This window comes from Phalangium opilio, unplaced genomic scaffold (genome assembly GCF_054372755.1).
Source record: "Phalangium opilio isolate 3A_F unplaced genomic scaffold, DU_Popi_V2 ptg000013l_1, whole genome shotgun sequence".
Lineage (NCBI taxonomy): Eukaryota > Metazoa > Arthropoda > Arachnida > Opiliones > Phalangiidae > Phalangium > Phalangium opilio.
The window spans coordinates 6,974,133-6,997,056 of NW_028324148.1; the positions used below are offsets into that span (position 1 = coordinate 6,974,133).

At 39.6% G+C, this 22,924-nt stretch overlaps 2 protein-coding genes across 3 annotated transcripts in view; one reads left to right on the top strand and one right to left on the bottom strand.

The window, feature by feature from the left end:
* Positions 1 to 22,924, bottom strand: part of LOC149708740 (uncharacterized) — a 77,567-nt gene that overhangs the window by 29,231 nt on the left and 25,412 nt on the right. The gene's annotated exons all lie outside the window — the stretch shown is intronic.
* Positions 348 to 22,108, top strand: LOC149708747 (uncharacterized). Of its 2 annotated transcripts, XM_089864277.1 has the most exons (8): positions 348 to 950; positions 1,042 to 1,176; positions 1,239 to 1,341; positions 2,629 to 2,793; positions 3,493 to 3,634; positions 3,707 to 3,939; positions 4,610 to 4,899; positions 13,103 to 13,631. In XM_089864277.1, exons 2-8 carry the CDS (start codon positions 1,049 to 1,051, stop codon positions 13,320 to 13,322), a joined length of 1,281 nt encoding a protein of 426 aa, XP_089720403.1. In that variant the 5' UTR covers positions 348 to 950; positions 1,042 to 1,048; the 3' UTR covers positions 13,323 to 13,631. The 2 variants fall into 2 exon arrangements, with proteins under 2 accessions (XP_089720403.1, XP_089720404.1); XM_089864278.1 differs by lacking the exon at positions 13,103 to 13,631 and adding an exon at positions 22,040 to 22,108 and having other exon boundaries at positions 348 to 1,176.

Here is a 22,924-nt window from a genome sequence, read left to right on the forward strand (position 1 = left end):
GCGTCGCGCTGATAGTTCCCTCTCTTAACATATGAAAAGTACAAGAATCAATTAACACTGTAGACTTTTATTCTAACGAAATCTAGTCTGTGGTCAGCCCCATAGTGTATAATCATCTTCTTTTCATTACATGGTTTAAATAGATAATTCCAAACAGAACCACTAATGAGCTTTTGAGAATATAATCAACTGTGACTAAGCAATTTTGAAATTGAATTGGCGTTCTGAGCTTCTGACCATTTATCAAAGGTAATCTCCTTTTAACTCTACATCTTTTTAGAAGGTCAACATAAGACCATTAAACGGGAAGCCCTCATATAAGCATGCAGTTCCCGTATGAGCGGATCCCAAAATACCGGTTCTCATAACCACTGTTCCCCAAATAGTGGTTTCCTGAAAAAGCAGTTTACCCGTTACGGCAGTTCCCTATACAGCGGTTCTCGTAAACACAGCGTACCGTTACAGCAGTTTCCCAAAAGAGCAGTACAACCGAGAATTGAAAATTAGATTAGGTTATTTGAACCGAGGAACTATTATGGTTAGTTTAGGTTTTGCTATTTCAACCCGAATAGTATTTGGTCAGGTAAGGTTAAGTTTAGTTAGGTTAGCGTATGGTGATCTCGATGTACTTAATAGGTAAGGTAATCTGTAGGATTAAAGATTGTTCAAAACTCAAACTACAAACTGTTATTTCACAGAACAGCAGTCGCTATTTCTAAAACAGCAGCTTTGAACAACGCCACTGTTTTTATGGAATCGTAGTTTTTTTCAAGTTTTGAACAATTCTTAACCACTAAGGGATGTATGGAATGGCTAATTTATCACTCACGAGTGACTATTCCTTCACTTCGAATCGTCAACTCTAAAGATCGATACGACACGGGAAAAGACTAGCACAAAAGATGACTGCAATTTGTCCTTATCACTAATAATTAGAATAAGCTACCTTGGTACTTCTCGAATAAAGATTTTGAGGAGCATAACTAACTAAAATGTTTATTTCATAAGCTCCGTAATCAAAAAATGCTATTACATTAAAAGGTACAACATGACTAACAATATGACAGTTCGTTTTGAGTTTCACACAATCGCGGACTGGATTGAATATGTGGATAAAATGTTTGAAGGAAAACATGCCAATATTTTTAACATTATTTTGAAAGTTTTTTTGCAAAAGTAAGATACAATACTTCAAATTAATTCTTCTGAAATCAAATAAGCATTTTCCTTATATTTAGTGGTTTTCAAATTAACGTTACTGAAAACACGGATTTGGCACCTTTTTCAGTCATAGATGACAATGGTGATGTTCATGGATTAGCAAGGTCACTTTACTATAATGTTTGAAAATTTACTATTCTATTTCCATAACCCATATAAATAAATAGCTCACGAATCCGAAAATCTAATAATGGTTATTGATACCGGTTTCAATGACCAATAAAAGCCCCATAGGGCGTCGTTACAAAAAGTCGACTTAAAGCCTGGTTCTCTTTTGACGAAAAAATGCATTTTTCGCCACGCGACTTGATACCCGCGAATAAAATGAGCGAATTTTCTTCAATTCGCCGTCAAAATCGCCCCAAAGACCCCCAAAGCAACTGTTCTATTTTTTTCGCTAAACGCTCGGCGAAAAAAGACCTCAGCCAATCAGGTTCAAGTAGTGGGAAGGGGAAGGGGAAGTGTGCTATGTCGCCAATTTTAAGCCTTGGTCACTTGGTGTAAAATAACCATTGAGTTCTAATATATATGTTCTGATCTCTATGAAAATAACAGAGTTAAGTTTAGACAATTTTTCACGCTTCTATTTTAATTTCTTAAAAGTGAAATACGTACGCTAGCTAAAATTGATTATGTTTCTATTAGATAAATATGGATGTGTCAAAAAATTCTTTTAAGAAGGACAAGAAAATAACTTGGTTCATTATTAAATAGAATACAAGTTTGTTATTTTTAGGCTTAAGACGCGTAAAATAGCGCTCGGCCGGTTGAAGCGTTTTTAAAATTTCGCCCCAATGAGAACTACTCCCCCAGCGACTAAAATATCGCCGGTTTTTTTCGCTAAGCAAAAAATTAATTCGTCGCGACTATTTGCCAAGTGAGAACTAGCCTTTAACTCCTTCCTCTCGCTGGACTTTCATTGCCAACTCTTCCCTTCGTTAGATCCAATTCCTTTCATTACCGGCGCTTTAACTGCGACAAAATGTTTCAAACTTCTTCGTGAGGACTATGCATGCGAATTTTTTCCTACTCGCTTACTTCATTAATCGTTGACTTTCTCTTCAAGAGAGAATTTCTTGCCTGGAAGCCTCTAAAAATTAAAACAATTTCACTATAGGGAGCTAACAGTTCTGACCCTGAAACGTCACACCCTTCCATCACTTACTGGAGTTTCATCCCCCCTAACGGTTGGAAACAGTATTTTACGCGCAAAAATGCCAACCAGAGAGGGGCTGCGTGACGTCAGACTATCTCTTCCCCCTAGCCAGTTGTTAGCTCCCTATTAGAGGAATTTACCACCCCAACGATACCTCGCCTCTCATTTCTTACTATGTAGCAATTTGAGCCACATTCACTAACATGTCTTTTTTGCAACTGTAATATATATAAGTTCAACTGATTTTTCAGAAATCGGACATCGCACTTAATTTTATTGAAGTTAAAAAGCCAGAAGAGTTTTCATACTTAAATGCTGAAGGACCCATTTTAATAACCCCTTCCAAAACAATCACTGGTGGTTATTTAAGTACCGAATTCGGTATATGGGACATCATATCCATCTTTGACGTGAAAGTGAGTCGAAAATAAACTAAAAACATTGATTATGACAAAATCATATAGATTTTAACGAAAATTCTTTGTTTCCCACCTTTGTATTCGAATGCCACTTATTAGTTAAAGTAGCAGACGATCAAGGTGGAGCTGTCGCCCAATCATGCAGGACGTTTTAGTTATGTCATTTTAAAAAACAGTTCAAATTCGATATTTTGGCCTTTTTGGTTTATGCTTAACAACTGGCCGTACTGTTTTTGTTTATTATATCGGTTACCTATTCGAGTGTTCCTTCTCAGAAATCGAAGTGTAACCTAGAACTGGTGAGTCAGTTAGTGACTTAGTAGCCCACGCAAAAGTAAATATTTTTGGGGAAGTTGACTTTAATATAACAGTGTTTCTTGTTCTGTTATTTTTAAAGGGAGAAGAATTTAGTAGAAATATTAAACTTTGTGAGATGGATTGTAGTAGTAAAGTTAGGTTTTTAAGAAATAGAATATACCATACCTAATGAATTGTTTATTCGTAAAATTCCCATAGTACTCGGGGAAGCAAAAACAATGCGGATTTTAATGTGGCCTTGTTTTAAGTGAGTCTTTAAATAAAACCCGTGGGTTTTTATGTATTCTGTTGAATTCTCACGAGCTCGATCAAGACTTTTCGTTTTGATAATGATAATATTGTATCTTGTATTACATTTATAATTATTATGAACTTTAGATTTGGCTAGCCTTTTTAATCTGGAAGGTCGTTAATCCTGTTCCTTTGATTGTGATGCACAAGATACACATGAATGGGAAAAGATTACTCAATTATTATTTCAAGACGTTTTTCGAAGCCATGGCGTTATCGTTAAGTCAAGGTTTGTGCGAATTCGGATTAGGCATAGGATTTAATGAACAGGAAGAACCATGACTCAAATCATGTTTTCCAGACGTTGGAGAAGAAACGGTTCTAACTAGGCATGCTCGATTTGGAACTTGGATTTTTGGATGCGTCAGTTTAATCTCCTCAATGCTGATTACGGCATTTTTTCAGAGCATGCTACTTTCCAAGATATCGTTGCCAACCTTACCCTCTTTTGTCGATAGTATCGAGGACCTCGTGAATAGACCAAATATCCACCCATATGTTTTGAATATGACAAGTGAATTTGAATATTTTAAAGTAAGTATTCTATAAATTGTGTTTCTGTTTTTTTAAGTCTTCCATAAATTAAAGAATGTGTTCTTTCTTGGTCAAACCAAGAAGTGATATCTAGTTTATTAGGGAGAAGGTATAACTTCCGGTTGAGCACGAGGTTAAAATTCGGGAAGGGGATCCTTACAATGATATGAAAAATCCTAAAACTTGAAATAATTTACCCTAACTGACTCTGGCCAATGTGAAGCAAATATGTGGAAAACATTTCTAACAGATACAAAATGTTTCCTCTGTTTTGATTTTGACCTGTATAAAGATAAAATCCCAAAATGTGTTCCCCAAAAGATTTTCCTTAATTGATTCAGGCCTGTTTAAGAAAATTAAACAACACTAGAAGCCCCAAACTTTTCCCAAGTCTTGGCTCTGTGTGGATTTCAAATGAACACTACACTACTTGCCTACTGGAGACAGTTTTAATTTTAAAATCTAGTCCCACCCTGCAGTAATTTTATCAAGGATCGTTTCAACTTCGCATTTTTTTCTGAAATTAGTCTAGTTTATTAAAAATTATCATTCTAAATTTCTTTGCGAAGAATCTAATGATCTTTTTCGAAAAACGATAGCCTTTTTAATCTACGTGCATTTTACAAAACTTCAATTCGTAAAACAGTCTATTTACTCCATTTTTTTAAAGCATAGCAAAAACGAACATAACCGAATTATTTGGAAGAAAATGGTCTCAAAAAATGGCATTCTAGAATCGGGCATGGCAAACCGTGAAGAAAAAATAACTGAGGTTCAACAAGGAAAAGCCTCTGTTTTTCTGCCATTAGCTCCAACCTTAATAACTATAGGAGATTTCTGCGCAATCATAATAGACGAATATTATCTTCACGTTTCTGAAGAAGACCTGTTTCACGTTATTTATTGGATTCCGACATCTAAAGGAAGCAAGAAAGAGATTCAAAAACTGTTCTACAACACGTAGGTGTCTCTGCCATCAGTGAATCGTTTGCTTTTCGTTTGAGGTTGTTACCCCTATCCAATAAAAATATTTCGAAATTGTCTAATAAAGACATAAGCGACTCTTTATCCTCTTAAGACATAAGAAATAAACCAAGGATCTCTGAAAATATGTTTTCCAACTTTTCTCATATTATGGAGATACTGTTACAACAAGACGGCCCAAGGGCTCGTAATAGTAGCCACATCGTACGAGTGAATAGCCCCTCTATACCCTACCCTTATGAGTGGATAACCCCTCTATACCTTACCCTTATGAGTGGATAGCCCCTCTACAGGGTGTTACAAAAAGATGTGTCACAAATTCAGGGGCGCATTGTACGAGTCAAAACAAGACTTAGTCACCAAAGAACTATGGTCCAAAACTGAGCACCCGCGGAGATACGGGCCATCAAAGTATCACGTAAAATGCGATGAATTTTCCCTTCAAGTGAAGCGATGAATATGGCTTGACCATATTGTTTTCAATTAATTGGTCATAATTGAAAAAGACACGATATTTAAGAAACGATCGATTCTGGGGGCAGAGCTAAAAGCATTTTAGACCAAAAAATTAAACATTTAATTTGGTAAAGTGTTTTAATGTGGCCTAAAGTTACAACGGCGTTTTCAGATCGCTGTAGTTGCTGAGTGGCTTGGTTTTTCATTCATTAAAACGATGGCCCATTCAACTTCTTTGTCAAGCCAACGAGTAAAGCGCTTTTAAGTGTAAGCAAGAGCGCCGAGTTATTGGAAAGATGTCGTGACAACGGCATGAACCTAGTAAAATCGGCGTTTTTAACCAGACCGTGGTATTATTACCCAATCTCGCATGTCTGTTATCGAACCCCTGTGGAAGTTACGTTTGCCATCGAACATTCGTGGATATCTGTGTCGTGGGACATTCTTCTAAGACAGATTCACTATCGGCCACGTATGCAATAAATGACGCATACGGCGACAAACGACCAATGCTATTTCTCACGTGATTGTAATACTGTATGAAGCGTAATCCTTCGAAAAGTAGTCGCTTAAGTACATTGCTGCTAGTAATGATTGATAACTACACCTGCTAGATCAAATGTCAACTAGTACATTACAATGTTTTTTAAAGGGTCTTAAAGTAGACCAATTAAGAAACATTTGTTTTGCTATAAGAAGGGACTGTGCTAGTTTCAAATCACTTCAGAAAAAACTTACAGTCCTAAAAGTTATGGAAAATTATTCAAACGAGGAGCTAGCCGATATGCACCTTATGTATGGACGAGCATTCGGGAATGCTCTGGAAGCCAGGCGCCTTTACCAAGAGATGTTTCCTCAACGACGATTGCCGTGTCGTCAAACTTTCGAGGCGGTAGATCGACGTTTGCGAGAGACAGGGCAACTACGGCGAAGGGGTGGAGCTGGAAGACCGCAAGATGTACCCGAAAACTTAGAAAACCAAGTCCTGCAAATCGTACAAAATGATCCCGGTGGCAGATCAACTTGATGTGAATCATGTAAAGGTTTTTAGAATCCTAAACAATAACGGATTTCACCAGTACCACTACCTGAAGGTTCAGGCTTTAAATCCAGATGACTATCCAAGGAGGCTACAGTTTTCAAACTGGTTTATCCACCAATGTGTTGCGAACCCCCAATTTCTAGGCATGGTCTTAGTGACCAACGAGGCCACGTTTGCCCAGGACGGAATCATCAACTCTCACAACATGCATCAATGGAGCCAAGAGAACCCGCACGCCATCGTGGTAGCAAGTCATCAAGTCAAATTTGGTTTAAATGTTTGGTGCGGTATTGTTGGTAATCTTTTAATCGGACCGCACTTCCTCCCACAATGACTTAACGGTCAACATTATCTCCAATTTCTAACTGAAACTCTACCGGAACTCTTAGAAGATGTGCCCTTGGCTCAGTGGCGCGACATGTGGTTTATGCACGATGGCGCTCCCGCTCATTTCAGGCGCGACGTTCGGGCACATTTGGACGCCACCTATCCTGGAAGGTGGATCGGTTGTGGTGGACCTGTTGCTTGGCCAGCTCGTTCGCCCGACCTCAACCCTTTGGATTTCTTTCTTTGGGGTCATTTGAAGAACATTGTTTACCAAACGGAAGTTCCAAACATCGAAGAGTTACGTCGAAGGATCATTGAGGCATGCGAAACCATCAGAAATACACCAGGAATCTTTGAACGAGTTCGTGGGTCTTCCGTCAAAAGGGCCGAAGCTTGCGTAAGAGCTCAAGGACAACATTTTGAACCAATTTTGTAAAATTTAAATAATAAAATACTATCTCGATGCTAATTGCACCCTTTAAAAAACATTGTAATGTACTAGTTGACATTAGATCTAGCAGGTGTAGTTATCAATCATTACTAGCAGCAATGTACTTAAGCGACTTCTTTTCGAAGGATTACGCGTCATACAGTATTACAATCACGTGAGAAATATCATTGGTCGTTTGTCGCCGTATGCGTCATTTATTGCATACGTGGTCGATAGTGAATCTGTCTTAGAAGAATGTCCCACGACACAGAAATCCACGAATTTTCGATGGCAAACGTAACTTCCACAGGAGTTCGATAACAGACATGCGAGATTGGGTAATAATACCATGGTCTGGTTAAAAACGCCGATTTTACTAGGTTCATGCCGTTGTCACGACATCTTTCCAATAACTAGGCGCTCTTGCTTACACGTAAAAGCGCTTTACTCGTTGGCTTGACAAAGAAGTTGAATGGGCCATCGTTTTAATCAATGAAAAACCAAGCCACTCAGCAACTACAGCTATCTGAAAACGCCGTTGTAACTTTAGGCCACATTAAAACACTTGACCAAATTAAATGTTTAATTTTTTGGTCTAAAATGCTTTAAGCTCTGCCCCCAGAATCGATCGTTTCTTAAATATCGAGTCTTTTTCAATTATGACCAATTATTTGAAAACAATATGGTCAAGCCATATTCATCGCTTCACTTGAAGGGAAAATTCATCGCATTTTACGTGATACTTTGATGGCCCGTATCTCCGCGGGTGCTCAGTTTTGGACCATAGTTCTTTGGTGACTTAGTCTTGTTTTGACCCGTAGAATACGCCCCTGAATTTGTGACACATCTTTTTGTAACACCCTGTATACCTTACCCTAATGAGAGAATAGCGCTATCTTTTACAATGCTTAAATGATTTACCGTGCATAAAATCAGAGTCAAAAGCCCCTCGATGCCCTACTCTAAACAGTGATAAAATTATAACCGTACAAATTTACTTATGCTGCAATTCTAATATTCCGAAGAATCGAAGAACAGATAGTTTTAGTGATAATCCCCTCGATGAGTTTACAACATAGACTTATGCCGTTGCACACTTATCGCATCTTATAAATTTCTAACTTGGACTTATGCCCAGAAACCTTTGAAAGAGAAAGTTTAGTTATAGTGATTGGCCATTTTAGTGATTTTCCCCTCGAATTACCTTTAGCAATGCTAAAATGATCAAACGCATAACGCTCATTTAACACTATGTTAGCTCTATCTATTGGATTAACCGCCAAAACGTTCCAGTCAAACATAATATAGATGACGATAGATACCGAACGAGAACGAAACACACGAGGAGCGCGGTAGGAAACGGGGAAAATCGTTATCTATTTAATTAGCACATAAATAAGAAGAAAATAAATATAAAAACCCCAAACATACAAATTCATAAGTATCCGACCCCACAGATTAAGAGGTACCCGACCCCTCATCACCCCGACATTTTAGAGATAAAACTAAACGATAAAACCTCGCGGTTTGGAACAAGTCTCTATGGCTCGGTGGTAGAATGTCTTACTACTGCGTGAGCGACCTGGATTCGAATCCCGGCTGCGACCAAAAAAATAAAATCTCTAACCAAGCTCAGTTACCCCTATGGGTGGGTTGAGGTACTGTCGAATTCCTTTTAAGCTAAAATCTAACGATAACGAAGCGACAACCCGATACTACGATGTGGCTAAAAACTGACTAAATACATAGAGTGCGGACGAGAAGTTTGTACTGCCAATGGATGAAGTCACTTCACTAAATTATGGACCTCTAATCTCTAATACATTGTGTAAATAAATGTTTGGAATTCAGGTGTTTTTGTATGCAAATGAGAAGGTACAATTGAAAAGTCTGAATGCATCATAATGTTTTAAAGCACAGTCCTATGATTAGTCTTAGTACCTAGTCATCAAATTACAACCTCTAATCTGTTTGATAAACAGCTCAACGTAAATGTTCCATAGATTGTCTACCATCGTGGTCGAGGTACTGTTCAAAACGACTGTCCATGTCTTCCAATATATTTGCAAGCACTAAACACATGACGCAGGAAGTCCAAGTAAATGTGTTCAGTGATGTTCTCACCCAACAAGGGTCCGATAGTTCGTTTTTCCAAGAATACCCACCTAAACGTTTACCTTCCATCACATTCGATGGCTATGGTGTCGTAACTAGCGAGGTTTTTATGGGGACCAGCAATGTACTTGATGCCGGTTTACCGTACCATCCCTGTGAAATGTATCCACGTCAGAAAACAGTACCTTTCAGACAATTAATGGATCGGCTTCAATTAGTTCAAGCATGGTAATACAAAGGTCTTGTTGTCTTATATAATCCTCGTAAACCTCCATGATCCTGCTCAATTTATACTGTCGAATAGGCTGGTATTCCACTAAGACACGAGACTAATTACTGTAATTCGATCTAAGCTGTTTCGTAACAACGAGTATGTTAAACTAAACAAACGGCTCATTTCTAGGTGCCACTTTCAACTCGGACCTTGTACTTCAAAGCCGTTCTTAGGCCTTTTGTTGACAATCCAACTTTTTGACTCATCAACTTGCCAACTTTGGAAACGAAAATTGATTAAATTCTTCCTTTTTCACGAGACTAAATTTTTACTGTAAAACATTTTTCGAAATAACCCGCGAAAAAGATTATGCCGAACTCTTTTCAAAGCGAAGACATCCGTTGCGAAGCACCTTTACCGACATTAGCGACAACCTTCGTGATTTTGGTACTTTCGTCGTGAGAGATCGTGAACGTAGAACAGACCGTATAGACGGGACTTCCTAGCACGTTTTGATACAAATCCCCATACTAGTAGTAGGGCGGTCGGATAAGAAGTTGGACTAAGCCATTCTACTGTTCTTGGCAGTTTACAAGGGCATCAGTATCGGCCCTATCCACCTCTGTAAGCCATAACGTGCGAGGATTACCTAAAACGGCAAAATTACTGTCTTGCCATGCGAGAACTAATTGAAGTCGATCCATTATTTTTTAAAAAGGTACTGTTTTCTGACGAGGCTATATTTCACAATGATATTACGGTAAACCGGCATAACGTACGTTACTGCACCCAAGAAAATTCTCACTGGTTACGGCATCATTACCACGGAAACTTTTGGTGGGCACTCTTGGAAACCGAATTATAGGACCCTTCTTCTTCGGTGAGAACATCATTGAAGACATTTACTTGTACTTCCCGCGTCAAGAGTTTGGTGCTAGCAAATATTGCAAGATGTGGTGGTAGACACATCGAACACTTATACCTTGAGGTGTTTACCAAACAGAATAGAGGTTGCAATTTGAGGCCCAAGTTCTAATTGATAATCGTAGGACTGCTTTAAATCATTTTGATGCATTCAACATATTTCCAATATTTCGTTTGTACCTTCTCATAGCTAGAGACAAGACTGCCAAACCAAGTACTGGTGTATAGTTTTGACAAATAAGGACACATGCTTTCGTAAAAACGAGCAAAACATTATTGATGGTCGAGGGTTCCATGACGTAGAGAAGAAAAGTTTTCTAGAAAATGACCAAAACAGAACCCCGAAGATAATATTTTGAAAGGCCGAGTCCTTTCTGATGCTTAGAGGAGAATAGTTCATATATTTTCTCCTCTGGTTCACGACGTAGTTGGCATCCTTTGGGCTCCGTTTTTCAGTCACCGAATCTTTCTCACGGGACATGTTGCTTATTTCACGACAGTTCTAAGATAATAGTAATTATGTTGCGATCCATTCCGGAACTACGAGTTCTTTCGCCTTTCCGTAGAGCTCGGCATTTTCTATCCATTATCCACAAATTGGTGGATGACCGATTATTTATAAACAAAGTTGTGGATTATAATACGATTTAACATGTAAGCTCTGTGGATAATTTTCGAGTATGAATAAAGATAAAATACGCCACTAGGAGCTTAGGTAAAAACCCACTTCCTCCCATAGGACTTAAGGTTAATTTTGGGTTCCTTCGAACTTTCCGCCAATAATCCAAACGTCGCACTATTTAGCCGATTGAACGGGCTTCTATAGCGCGAACATAGAAGCATCGAGCGCGTGATCGAGTGGGCTATGCTTCATGGAAGCGGATTAGACTGACTCGAACCTTCTCTGGTTACATGAATGGGATCTTGATTCGGCCTATAATGTCGTTTAACAGCCATGCTTTTCCAGAATAATAAGCTATAACCAGAGGTAGATTTCAACATGAGAAGCTTTGAAGGGTTTCTTTCATGTGATATATGCGGCGCTTAGCAAATTTAAGTTCAGCTAGCTAATTGGACCAAGTCATCTTGCGAGTTATTGCCACTTATCTAACGCCTTTACAATGCATAGAGGCTAGCCCCTATGCCACAGCTAACCGACAGCGCCCTATACTAACTATTACCATGAGTTAATAATATGTTAGCTCCCTATAAGTTATTCAGGCAATTCATTTTTATACTCCAGCGTTTTCTCCCGCGCCGCCGGCTTCCCAATTATATGCGACGCTCTGCGGCCGCCACCTGAACGAAATTCTTATTTACTCTTCTTTCCGGTTTTCTTCGGAAGCGCGTGTAGTGGAAGCTAGCCAATGATATCGGAGCTATTTAAGCAGCCGAATATTTCACTCAGTAGCCTCGGTTAAGAAAACAGTTAAGAGATCAGTGGATTCGAATTAGCTCAGTTGTATAATTTTCTGGTTTCAAGACACAATAACAACTCTTATCTTTAGCATTCTTTATCAATATAGGCAAATTGTATTGAGTTCCTGCATTTTTTTGTCTCAGTACTGACACAAACGCCATAATTTAATGTTAAATTGTTGAAAGATAAAAATTCACGACTAAAACACTCCCTTGGTGAAAATGCAGCCGACGACTCGAGGTCGAGGAGCCGTACGAGCGGGATTTTTTTTCGACAAGAGAGAGCGCAACATTCGAATTCTTTTCCCGCGCGGGCGAAATGAGAAGAAATCGCTGGATACATTACGCCTATGGAGCCTGAGTAACTTATAGGGAGCTAACATATTATTAACTCTGCAAGTTTTGATGGAAAGGATAAACCGGGTTAGACCGCGGAGGAAAACTCCTTTAACAAAAGCGGGGAGAGAACTTGCAAACTCTACGCAGAAGGATTTCTTCCCAGATTTTTCACCCGGTGCCACAGTCCGGGATCGAACCCGGGATCCTCTTGCTGCGAGGCGAAAGCGCTAACCGCTACGCCACCCCACTACTACGGAGTGATTCTTCACCGTTTTTTGTGGGTTTGAAGAAGATGGACGTCTTGTGCGTTCTGGATGATTTCCCAAAGTTGATGGTTACGTTTAAATTCGAAGTCGAAGTGATGGCGATAGAAATTCACAAATGCATGTTCTTCCAGAAAGCATACAATACCAAAGCTAGGGTGAGCGAGACCTTGAAACGCGAGAGAAATACTCGTGCTAGGAGAATTCTTCCCTGCACGTGTAAAAATTAGCTAGGTTTTTCGACGTAAAAGAATAAAGATAAAAACGTTGAAATTAATTAAGTAAAAAGTCCTTAAGGAATTAAGGAAAAACTTTTAAATGATTCCACGGACACGTATGTTAGAAAAATTAAAAGTATAATCTACCTAAAATTGGGTATATGAATTTTCTACGTAAATGCGCTAAAACTACGATATTAACAGTCAGAAACATACTAACACGATAAAAAATATTATGCTAATCCGGGTCATAGTCTGCCCGTGAAAGAGGGTTTGAGTAACTTACATCCAAACTCACAAATATTCACATTTTAGAATATTAATAGGAATTGCATGGAAACTAGGCCTAATATTTTCCAGTATATTTTGGTTGCCAATAGAAGAACGTTACTGAATATTTTAAATCTAAATTGTCTCTTTTTTCGACTCTAGTTTAACTCAATTGTTCGAATCGGGTATCTTTTACAAGATTATTGATAAATCGACTAAGGATGGCGAAATTTGCTTGTTTCAAATGGATATGAAGTTACGGGAAGTGGCAAGCGAGACGTTGGGAATGCAAAACTTGAAGTTACCATTTGCCTTCTTGTTGATGGGATATGTTCTCTCTATTTTAACGGCCTTGCTAACTTCATTTCATCACAAATTTTGAAGCTGATTGCTGAACGAGCCTTGTGTGGCAATTAATTACTTATATTTTAAAATATAATACTGTAAATTGGCCAACAGAACTTCAATTCCTTGTTTTGAAAAAGATAATTCAAATTAGTTAAAACAGTTCTACTTCTCTGTTTTTTAAGGGAGGGGCGGTTTAAATAAAGACGAAGAGTACACACACAAATAAAAGGAAAATCAACGAGCGTTGTGTGGCAATTATTTATATTTTAAAATAATTCTGTAAATTGGCCAACAGAACTTATATTCCTTATTTTGAAGAAGACAATTGAAATTAGTTTTTTGGGGGGGGGGTGCGGTTTAAATAAAGTCGAAGAGCACATACAAATGAAAGGTATAAAACATTTCGTTTAAATGTATATTAAAATTTAAAAATTACAAATGAGCTAATATTCAAAAAGTAGAGAAATTAAAATAGGCCAATGGCTTTTGTATTTTAATATTTAAATTTTGGTCGAAATACACTTAAACCGAAGTAAAAATGTGTGTTGTTCACTACGAGCAATGATAGGATAACAGCACGAAATTTAAAATGAATCTTTTGATGCTTTTGTCTAAACCACTCAGTTTAAATCGTTTCCAAGTACCTAAATTTTACAAGGCGGGCTTACCAAAGCCTATCTGCCTTCAATTCAAGATAATGGTGTTTCTTAAAGCCAATATATACAGAGTGGTGTCTAAAACATAACTAAACATTAATTAATGGATGGAAGAATTGGCGGATAGGTATATCGATCAATGATTAATTTCTTGTTGATGATTGACGCTTAAGTAGAGCTCGGCATTTTCTATCCATTATCCACAACTGCGAACACGTTTGCTCCGATATGCAAACTGAGATCGCCGTAAAAGACACACGGAAAGGCCCAGCCCAAAACTCGGACACGTAACATAAAATTTCTAGTATTAAATCTAGATTATATTTTCAAGAATGCACTGGATTTATCACCGATATTGAAAACATCGCTTAGCATTGAAAACAAAATTAACTGGTTTAATGTGGAATAGTGTAGCGGTTATCACTTCTCCTCGTAGCAATACCGTCCACTGATTGTGGCGCCGGGTGAAAAACCAGTGAACAAAACCTTCTGCGTAGAGTTTGTAAGTTCTTTCCTAAATTTGTTAAAGGAGTTTACCATCGTGGTCTTACCCGGTTTCTCCTTTCCATCAAAACTTGTTGTGGTTAACGGTAGAGCTCGGCATTTTCGATCAATTGTCTACTTTATTTTATCTTTATCCATACCCGAAAATTATCCACAGAACTTACATGTTAAATCGTATTATAATCCACAAATTTGTTTATAAATAATCGGTTATCCACCAATTTGTGGATAATTGATCGAAAATGCCGAGCTCTAGTTAACGGGAGTAGTTAGTATAGGGTGCTGTTAGTAAACTGTGGCGTAGGGGATACCCACCACCTCTCTATGCATTGTAAATGGACCCATCTGTAAATAAGTCACAGTCTTAGTATGGACATCCTTTCGATGATAAAAGCTTAAATTATTATTATAAGTTGAGAAAACCAAAGTAATACCTCTACGAGCAGAGACGACTGTCCCGAAAAACCTTACCTAATGTAGAAACTTGGAAACTGTTGGTTTTCGGTTAATGAAAATAAGGTTATTGCAGTGGCGCCGCCAGGATTTTTTTACAGATAGGCTAAGGAAGATTTGGGGGCCCTTATAAAATTTCAAGATAAAAATTTAAATGCACAGCGTCGATAATATTAAATTAACAACTATTTTTATCACATTATTCATATAGAGAAGTTTAATATATTAAAGTTCAGTATTATCAGAAAATAGACATAATTATATAAACTATAGTTTGCAAAAATAATAAAATACGTAGTCGGAGAGAGAGGGGATTTTAAGATAAGCCCCCTATGAGGTCACTGTGCACTGTCGATGTGGTGAAGAAAAGGGAAATTACTTTTCCAAAAGGAGTCTGACCTCTAAGTTTTATGGGACCAGAAGGAACGGGAGAGAAGAAAGTTAGGTAAAGAGCGCGAAACAAACAAGATGACCCAAGGGCTGGGCTCATAATTTGAGCCACATCGTAACGAATAGAAAATTTCAGTGAATAGCCCCTCGACGCGCTACCTTTTAGTGTGATATAATGATTACTAGTAATCCTAGGATCAATTCATTTTCTTCTGTTAAGAAATGAAATTAAATGCGGGTTTATTGTGTATAAAAATAACTACAGAGAGTTAACGGGATTATACACATAAATAAATAAAAAAAAGGAAAAACACATAGATTAATATACAATAAAAACAATGAAAGTCAGCGAAATTTTAACATAGTATTATATCAGTAGAGCAGGAGTGATTGCTTGAAATTCTATTGAAAAGATGTCGAATTGATTATGAAATTTATTGCATGTTCTTTGCATTCTGATTAATGAGTTAATGCTTTTAATGGGTTGATAGAAAACGCTATGGTTACGGAGGTTCTGATTAATATTAAAATGTAAACTGGGTAAGAGCGTGGAAAGGGACAAACGCCCGTGACTCAGATACAATAGTCGAAAATGATCTAACGACCCTAGCTTTCTGGTAAGTTTAAGGACAACTGCCAAGGTGCGTCTGCAACGGTTGACGCAGGAACTAATTTGGTCTTGAAAGCGTAGGTGAGCATCAAATATGACACCAAGATCTTTGGTTTTTGGCGCAGATGGTATCCATTGAGTGTCTATAATGTAGGCAGTGTTTATTCGTTTACTAGTCCGCCTAGTGTATGTCACGTGTACTGATTTCGAAGCGTTTATGGGTAGGTTGTTCTTAATACACCATATGGCCCCTGAATCAAGTACGATTGCAAGAGAGCTCTATCCAAATCCGAATCTATGCATTTGCAGAGCTTATTATCATCTGCAAACTGTAGCATAGTAGAATGCTTCACAACAAATTGCAGATCATACAAAAAAATGTTGAAGAGGAGAGGCCCCAAAGACGAGCCCTGGGGGACTCCGCAATTAACGGGATAGTTGACAGTGGTAAGAGATCCATTGCATTTAAGGATATTGATTCTGCGCGCCAAGTAACTACTTATCCAGTCAAAAAGTACGCCATTGATGCCTAATATCCGAAGTTTGTCTTCTAAGAAACCATGAGGAACACGGTCAAAAGCCTTGACAAGGTCCAAATAAACGACATCAACCTGTCCTCGATTTTCTTATTATAATAGTGCACAAATAGGAAACTTACGTACCCTTTAACAACGCAAAGAATGATTAATCGTAACGCATAAGTAAACCCTTAATTGAAGTACAGAAAATCAGACTGATTGGTCCCTCGATGCGCTATCTTTAACTGTGCTAAAATGATTGCCCGTAACCTGTACATCAATAATTTTCCGTCTTTTATAATTGTAATAGTGCGACACAAACAGAAAACTTGAGTGAGTAGCCCCACAATAACGCATACCTAAACCTTACTTGAAGTACAGAAAATCCAAGTGATTAGCCCCTCGTTTCCCTGACCTAAAACATAATTACCTGGGCCGTAATCCTTACGTTCTTAAATTTACTTATGTTAAAATTGCAATACACTATATTAAATATATAAAGATACTATATACTTCCTTTTGCTTTAAAAATTATTTTCGCTTTCTGGAGAAATACACGTAAATTCTGGGATAGTGATAAACATCGCCAAAAAAGTATACTTGCTTTTGCATTTAAAGTTAACCTCGATTTCCTTGATTGTTTAAATAAAGGGGCGGGATTGAATGCGTGAAATCCTTATTGTCTACGGGCGACAGAAATTTTAAAGGGAGAGTTTAACACCTTCCATTATATTAAGGCAATCCAATAATCGTTTCTTTCGCTTGAGATATATCGAGAAAACGTAAAACATAATTCGCAATCATTAACCTCACTGGCACAAAAACCGCACAATGAAGTGAAATGCTTAAACTTACTATTACAATCCCCATCCATGTAAAAAGGAACGAAAAATATCACCTCACCACAATCGTCTTTCATTCACTGTCCCTTCAATGAGGAACCAAAAATTTTACCCTAATACTACTACGAGAATGATAACAGGGCAGGTCAAACTAAGAGCCTCATCGTAGATGTAGATCGTACGATGTGGCTAAAAATCAAAAAGCGAGATAACTTTTCTGGCTTTTTAAAAACTTTAAACGCGAAAGTGTTAACCCATTTCCCATTTTGTAGAATATTGTAAAAATCAGATGCCAAAAGGTTCATCATCCTTGTGAGACTTTGTCTAAAGTAAATTGCCTTGAAGGCCTCGATCAAAATATTGTAATAATGGTATTTTAATATTATGGGAACCTAATTTCGGGGCCCCTCTGAAATTAACGGGTAGGCTGTAGCCTACCCAGCCTATCCCCTGGCGGCGCCACTGATCTCCGCCAAATTTACGAGTCTTCAAACAATGCTGATAGCGCATTGTGACCAGCTGGTCACTGATAAGATTCAGCAGGAAATGACCGGGATTCAAACTACTTTTGACCACATAGCGGAGGAGTTCAATGCTACAAATTCGGAAATAAAGAAACTACGAGAGGAACAAGCAAACCCTAGAGACGAGGTTACAAAATTGAAGGAAGATCTAGCAGCTCCCTTAGCAGAGTTACAGAAATTTCGTGAGGAAATAATGGATACGCCTAGTGCTGGTTGCACTCATAACACAGTTAAGAAAGTACTTATGGAGGTACGCGAGAAAACTGACAGAGCGACGAACATCATACTCTTTGGAATGACATCGAATGACCTTGAGAACTCTGAGAGGATGAGTACATGGTTGACTGAAACCCTAGGGCTCGAGGCGACCCCAGTTAAGGTAACAGCCTGTGAACGCTTCCGGGGTAAAGGTAACCCTCCCCGGCCTATCAAAGTCGTCCAGGAAAACAGAGAGATGAGACAGTTGGTGCTCAGCAGGTCGAAACTTTTGAAGGACAAAGAAGAGTATACCTCGGTATACATTAAGCCGGATCTCACTAGACGGGAACAGTGGGAGAGAAAACGATTTTTCGATCGACGCAAGAAAGCCCGTGAAGGCGCAGCCACCGGGGGGCAAGAATGATCATTGGTGCAGCAGCAAAACAAATGGCGGCGTACGGCATGGCGTAAACGTAGAAAGCTAAAACCAAAAGACAAATCATTACAAATTGGACTGTTAAATATATATACAAGGAGGTAGGAGGCGAGAATTGTGGGCGGAATTGGAAAATCAAATGATCGAAAACTCAATACCTGGTTTTTGCCTCACGGAAACTCATTTGCGGAACGATGAAGTACCAGAAATTTCACCGGGCTTTGGGCGGATTGGGGTCAATCGTATGGGAGCGGCTAAGAAGGGCGGTGGAGTCGGTTTTCTCTTTTCCGACAAGCTGAAGTGCGTCAAGCTTTTGGAATGTGAAGAGCATGTATGGATACGCGTGGAAGCCCACAATACCGCTTTTCTTCTCGCTATCGTCTACCTGGCCGCGGGACGGGAAATTGAATCTTGGAATAAGAATTTCATGACCTGCATTACTAAGGATATTTCCAACATCAACTTATCCTCTACCATTCCCATGTGCGTCTTGGGGGATTTCAATGGCCATTTGTTGGAGCTTGACGGTCGAGAAGACTTTAATGGTCGGTTACTAAGAGACTGGTCGAAAACCCATGGTCTAACTATGCTAAACCTCGACAGTGCCCTTTGCTCTGGACGCATTACCTGGTCGGCGCGTGGCCAGACCACAAGCATTGATTACGCTCTATGTAATGACGCCTTCCAGAACCTGACGGAACAGATGGTAATAAAAGAGGATGGCAGCCTTGGTTTGGGTAGCGATCACAATGCTTTGGTTCTGACTCTTCGGTGTTCGCCACGGTCTTCATCGCGAATTTTGGAAAATTCACATCGAACGAGATGGCGCGTGCAGGATCCAGAGGCTTTGACCACTTACGGCACGACAGTCGAGGCTGAATTACGGAACGTCGAATCACTTTCATATAAGGAGTTTCAGCGTGTGATTAAGACCGTGGCACAATCGACTTTGGGACGTATGAGCTGCGACAATAAAGGAAGGAGACAACGGCGGTGGTTTGATCGCGACGTCAAAATGGCCATACAAGAACGGAAAACGGCTAATAAAGAGTATCGAGCATTGGCAAAGGGTAACTCGCATTGTGATAAGTCCGAGGCTATTCGACTATGGAAGGTCTACCTTGAGAAAAAATCTATAGTACAGAAGCTAGTCGCGCAGAAGATTACACAAATAAACGCCAACACGGCTGCTGCCATTCAAGATGCGGGTGGTCAAGCGAGTAAAGCCTTTTGGCGTCTGTTTCGGGACCACCACAAAAGTCCACCACCCTGTGAACTCAAAGCGACAGACGGCCGCTTGTTAAAATCTAAATGAGATCAAGGCCCGGTTGGAGGAATTTGTGAGGTCCGAAGAAAGAAAATTGAGTATAGCTCACTCCAATCTCGTGTTAGAGAACCCCAAATTGCCTCTGATGGAAAATCCTCTGGATTGGCTCGAAAAAATCACCTTCCCTGAACTACAGGCTGCTATTAAGAACCTTCCTTCCGGTAAAGCAGCAGGTGCCGATGATATTACCAATGAGCTTATTTTGCATCTCCCCGAAACGGCCGTAACAGCGCTTTGCTGTATATTTAACGCCATACTAGAATCGGGGGAAGTACCTGAGGCGTGGGCGCAAACAGAGATTCGACTGATTTTCAAAGGGGGCTCCAAAGACCCGAAGGACCCTCTATCCTATCGTCCAATAGCGCTGTCGCAATGCGTCTCAAAGCTCTATATGTCAGTTCTCAAGAGTGGTTGGAAAGGTGTGTTGCAACGAATGACATGTTGTCGGAACTGCAAAACGGATTTCGCAGAGATAGACGGGGTGCCGACAATCTCTTCACACTCCCCCAATTGATCGAAACTAGCCATCTTGAAAAACGGAGCTTATTCGTCGCCTTCTTAGATTTAAAACGGGCATACGATAGCGTCAATCGTCTTAAACTCTGGGAGACCTTGACCCAACTCGGTGTGCCCACACGTTTCGTCCAACACCTACAGGAGCTTTGTCGGACTACAAACTACCGCTACTACCTGGGCGACGTCTTCACTGATTTTATTCCTAGAGAAGTGGGTCTAAAACAGGGCTGTCCAATGTCACCCCTTCTATTCGCACTGTTTCTCGAACCGCTGGCCCGCAAACTCCTTGCCTCTTCCCTTGGCTTCCGCTTTATACACCGAGTGTACTCCCATTTGAACTTCACGCTACCAGGCCTATTCTTCGCCGATGACATCTTTTTGGCGGCGGAAACGGATGTAGAACTACAGTGTCTACTAAATATTTGCGGAGAATTCGCCGCGGATGTGGGTCTAAATTTTAGTCCAGAAAAATGCATGGTAGCGAAAAATCAGCTGGGTGATTTGGTACCCATTTCGGCTTTCATCATTCAAGGTGGAGAGGTCCAAGTGGTTGACGAAGTGGTTTACCTGGGAGTAAAGTTAAATATGAGTGCTAGATATCTTGACCCACACGAGAATGCGATGAAACAGAAGGCTGGTCGGTTGCTTGGTGCGGTAAAACATAAGGGCTTTCACTCGTACGACAAATACCGTGTTACCAGAATCCTCTGGAAATCAGTCGCAGTCCCGAGCTTGACATATGCCAACGAAGCTTTGGTCTTTAAAAATTCCACTATGCAAAAATTTGATCAAGCGCAATTCGCGGCGGGTAAAGCAGCGGTTGGAGGCAATTTCCTGACTGCAAAAGCGGCGATTACGGGCGAACTCGCGTGGTCGTCCTTCGCTTCGCGTGAAGCGAAAAGTAAGCTTCGCTACTTGGGTCGTTTGCGTTTTCAAAATCCAGAGCGTATTACCAAAAAGATATACGACTACGTTCGGTACTCTGGCCTCCGTACCCTATGGATGACCAGGTTAATCTACCTTGATGGCACTTTCGGTTCGCGTCGCCCACGGGCCGCATTGACGACGCTTAGGGAGTGGTATGCGGCGGTTGATGACTCCGTTGCGGAGGCAAGTGAAGATTTATGGCGGAACGAACTTCGAAAACATGAGAGCTTATCAATGTATGCCAAAACCTCTCCAAAAATGGAATCAATCTACAGTAACGCGTGGGGCAGCGCTCTGCTCTTCCAAGCCCGAACGGGTTCTCTCCCGACTGCCTTGCGATTGTCCGAAATATTTGGAGGGGACCCCATCTGTCCACTCTGTCGTGCCGCCTACGAAGATGTGCCTCATATTCTGCAGGTATGCCCCGAGTTCGATCAAATCAGAGCCCAATATACTACTGCCTTGGCGGACATATCGACACTGCTTGGGTATACTAACGGGACCCAAATAAACACCACCAAAACTCTCCTGAACCTCTGGGGTCGAATCCGGTTGAATTAATTTTAAAAGTCCAATCTATGAACTATATTTTTAATAATAACAATATTAATAGACTACGTGCGCGCTGTGCCTTGTTTTGCTAACATTGTAAATACCATAACTTTCACAAATATCAGTCTTGTAAATATCATATATATTGTTTAATGTTACGTCATGCTTGCGAGCCATCTTCAATGGCTCCTCCCTGTTATAAAAGGGATCTTTGTATAGGAAAGCTAATAAACCATTCATTCATTCATTGGTCTATGGTATCAATGTTGTCTTATGTGTTAATTTTTTATCTATTTAGATAGTCTTTCTGTTCTTTGGTGTTGGTCTGCTGATTTACATGACTGGGAAACTAATCTCTAAATATGGCAATGTAAAATCGGAACTGCCATTTATGTTTTTGTTGCAATGCCTTCTGGGAACGAGTAAGAATTCCAAAGGAAACCTAAACTCATTTTAAAACTGAAATCAATTTCATTTTCAGGTCCCCAAAGTTTGAAATGTCACGGATTCTCTCGTTTCCTTTCGGTCTCGTGGAGTCTGGCATCTTTCGTTCTATTGGTTTTCGCATCTTCGGAAATAACGTCACAGTTTTCGGCCAAATCGCAAGAAATTCCGTTCGATACCATCGACGATGTATTTCACTTTCCCAATGCGAAGCCTTTGCTGGCCAAAAATTCGGCATTTACCAGTTTCATTCGGGTAAGGTTAATATAGGAATTACACGTCAATTTCTTATTCGGTAAAAAATGTTATTTAATTTGGCTTTAGAAAAACGCGTTGATTAGCACGGCATATGCGGAAGTAATAAAGCGAGCAGATGCGAACCCAAATTCATGTTACCAGACATTTGGCACTTTAACGGAAAAGGGCGACATTCATTCAGGAATTGAAAATCGAGAAAGGTTTATCATATCTACGGATATGCTTCACTGGAATATTATCAAGACTCGTTACGCAAATACAGGGAGTTGTAAAATGAAACTAAGCCAGCCTTTAATACTAACATACGGGGTTTTGAATTTCAAGAAAAACATTTCTCAAACTTTGATCAAGACCGTCAACAGAAGGTTTGAGTCTTCTCTTAAATTTTAAGGATTCTGGTAGAGTTAATATTATCATCGGTCAGGTTGCGCCAGTTGAAAGAGGGTGATTGCTTCGAGGATCTGAACCCATATTTGAAGAA

Bases quoted from the DNA above. Each gene is read 5' to 3' on its own strand.
- LOC149708747 (XM_089864277.1), top strand. From the start codon at position 1,049: ATGACTAACAATATGACAGTTCGTTTTGAGTTTCACACAATCGCGGAC. The intron at 1,177-1,238 runs GTAAGATACAAT...CCTTATATTTAG, and splicing joins TTGAAAGTTTTTTTGCAAAA to TGGTTTTCAAATTAACGTTA. The intron at 3,635-3,706 runs GTTTGTGCGAAT...CATGTTTTCCAG, and splicing joins GGCGTTATCGTTAAGTCAAG to ACGTTGGAGAAGAAACGGTT.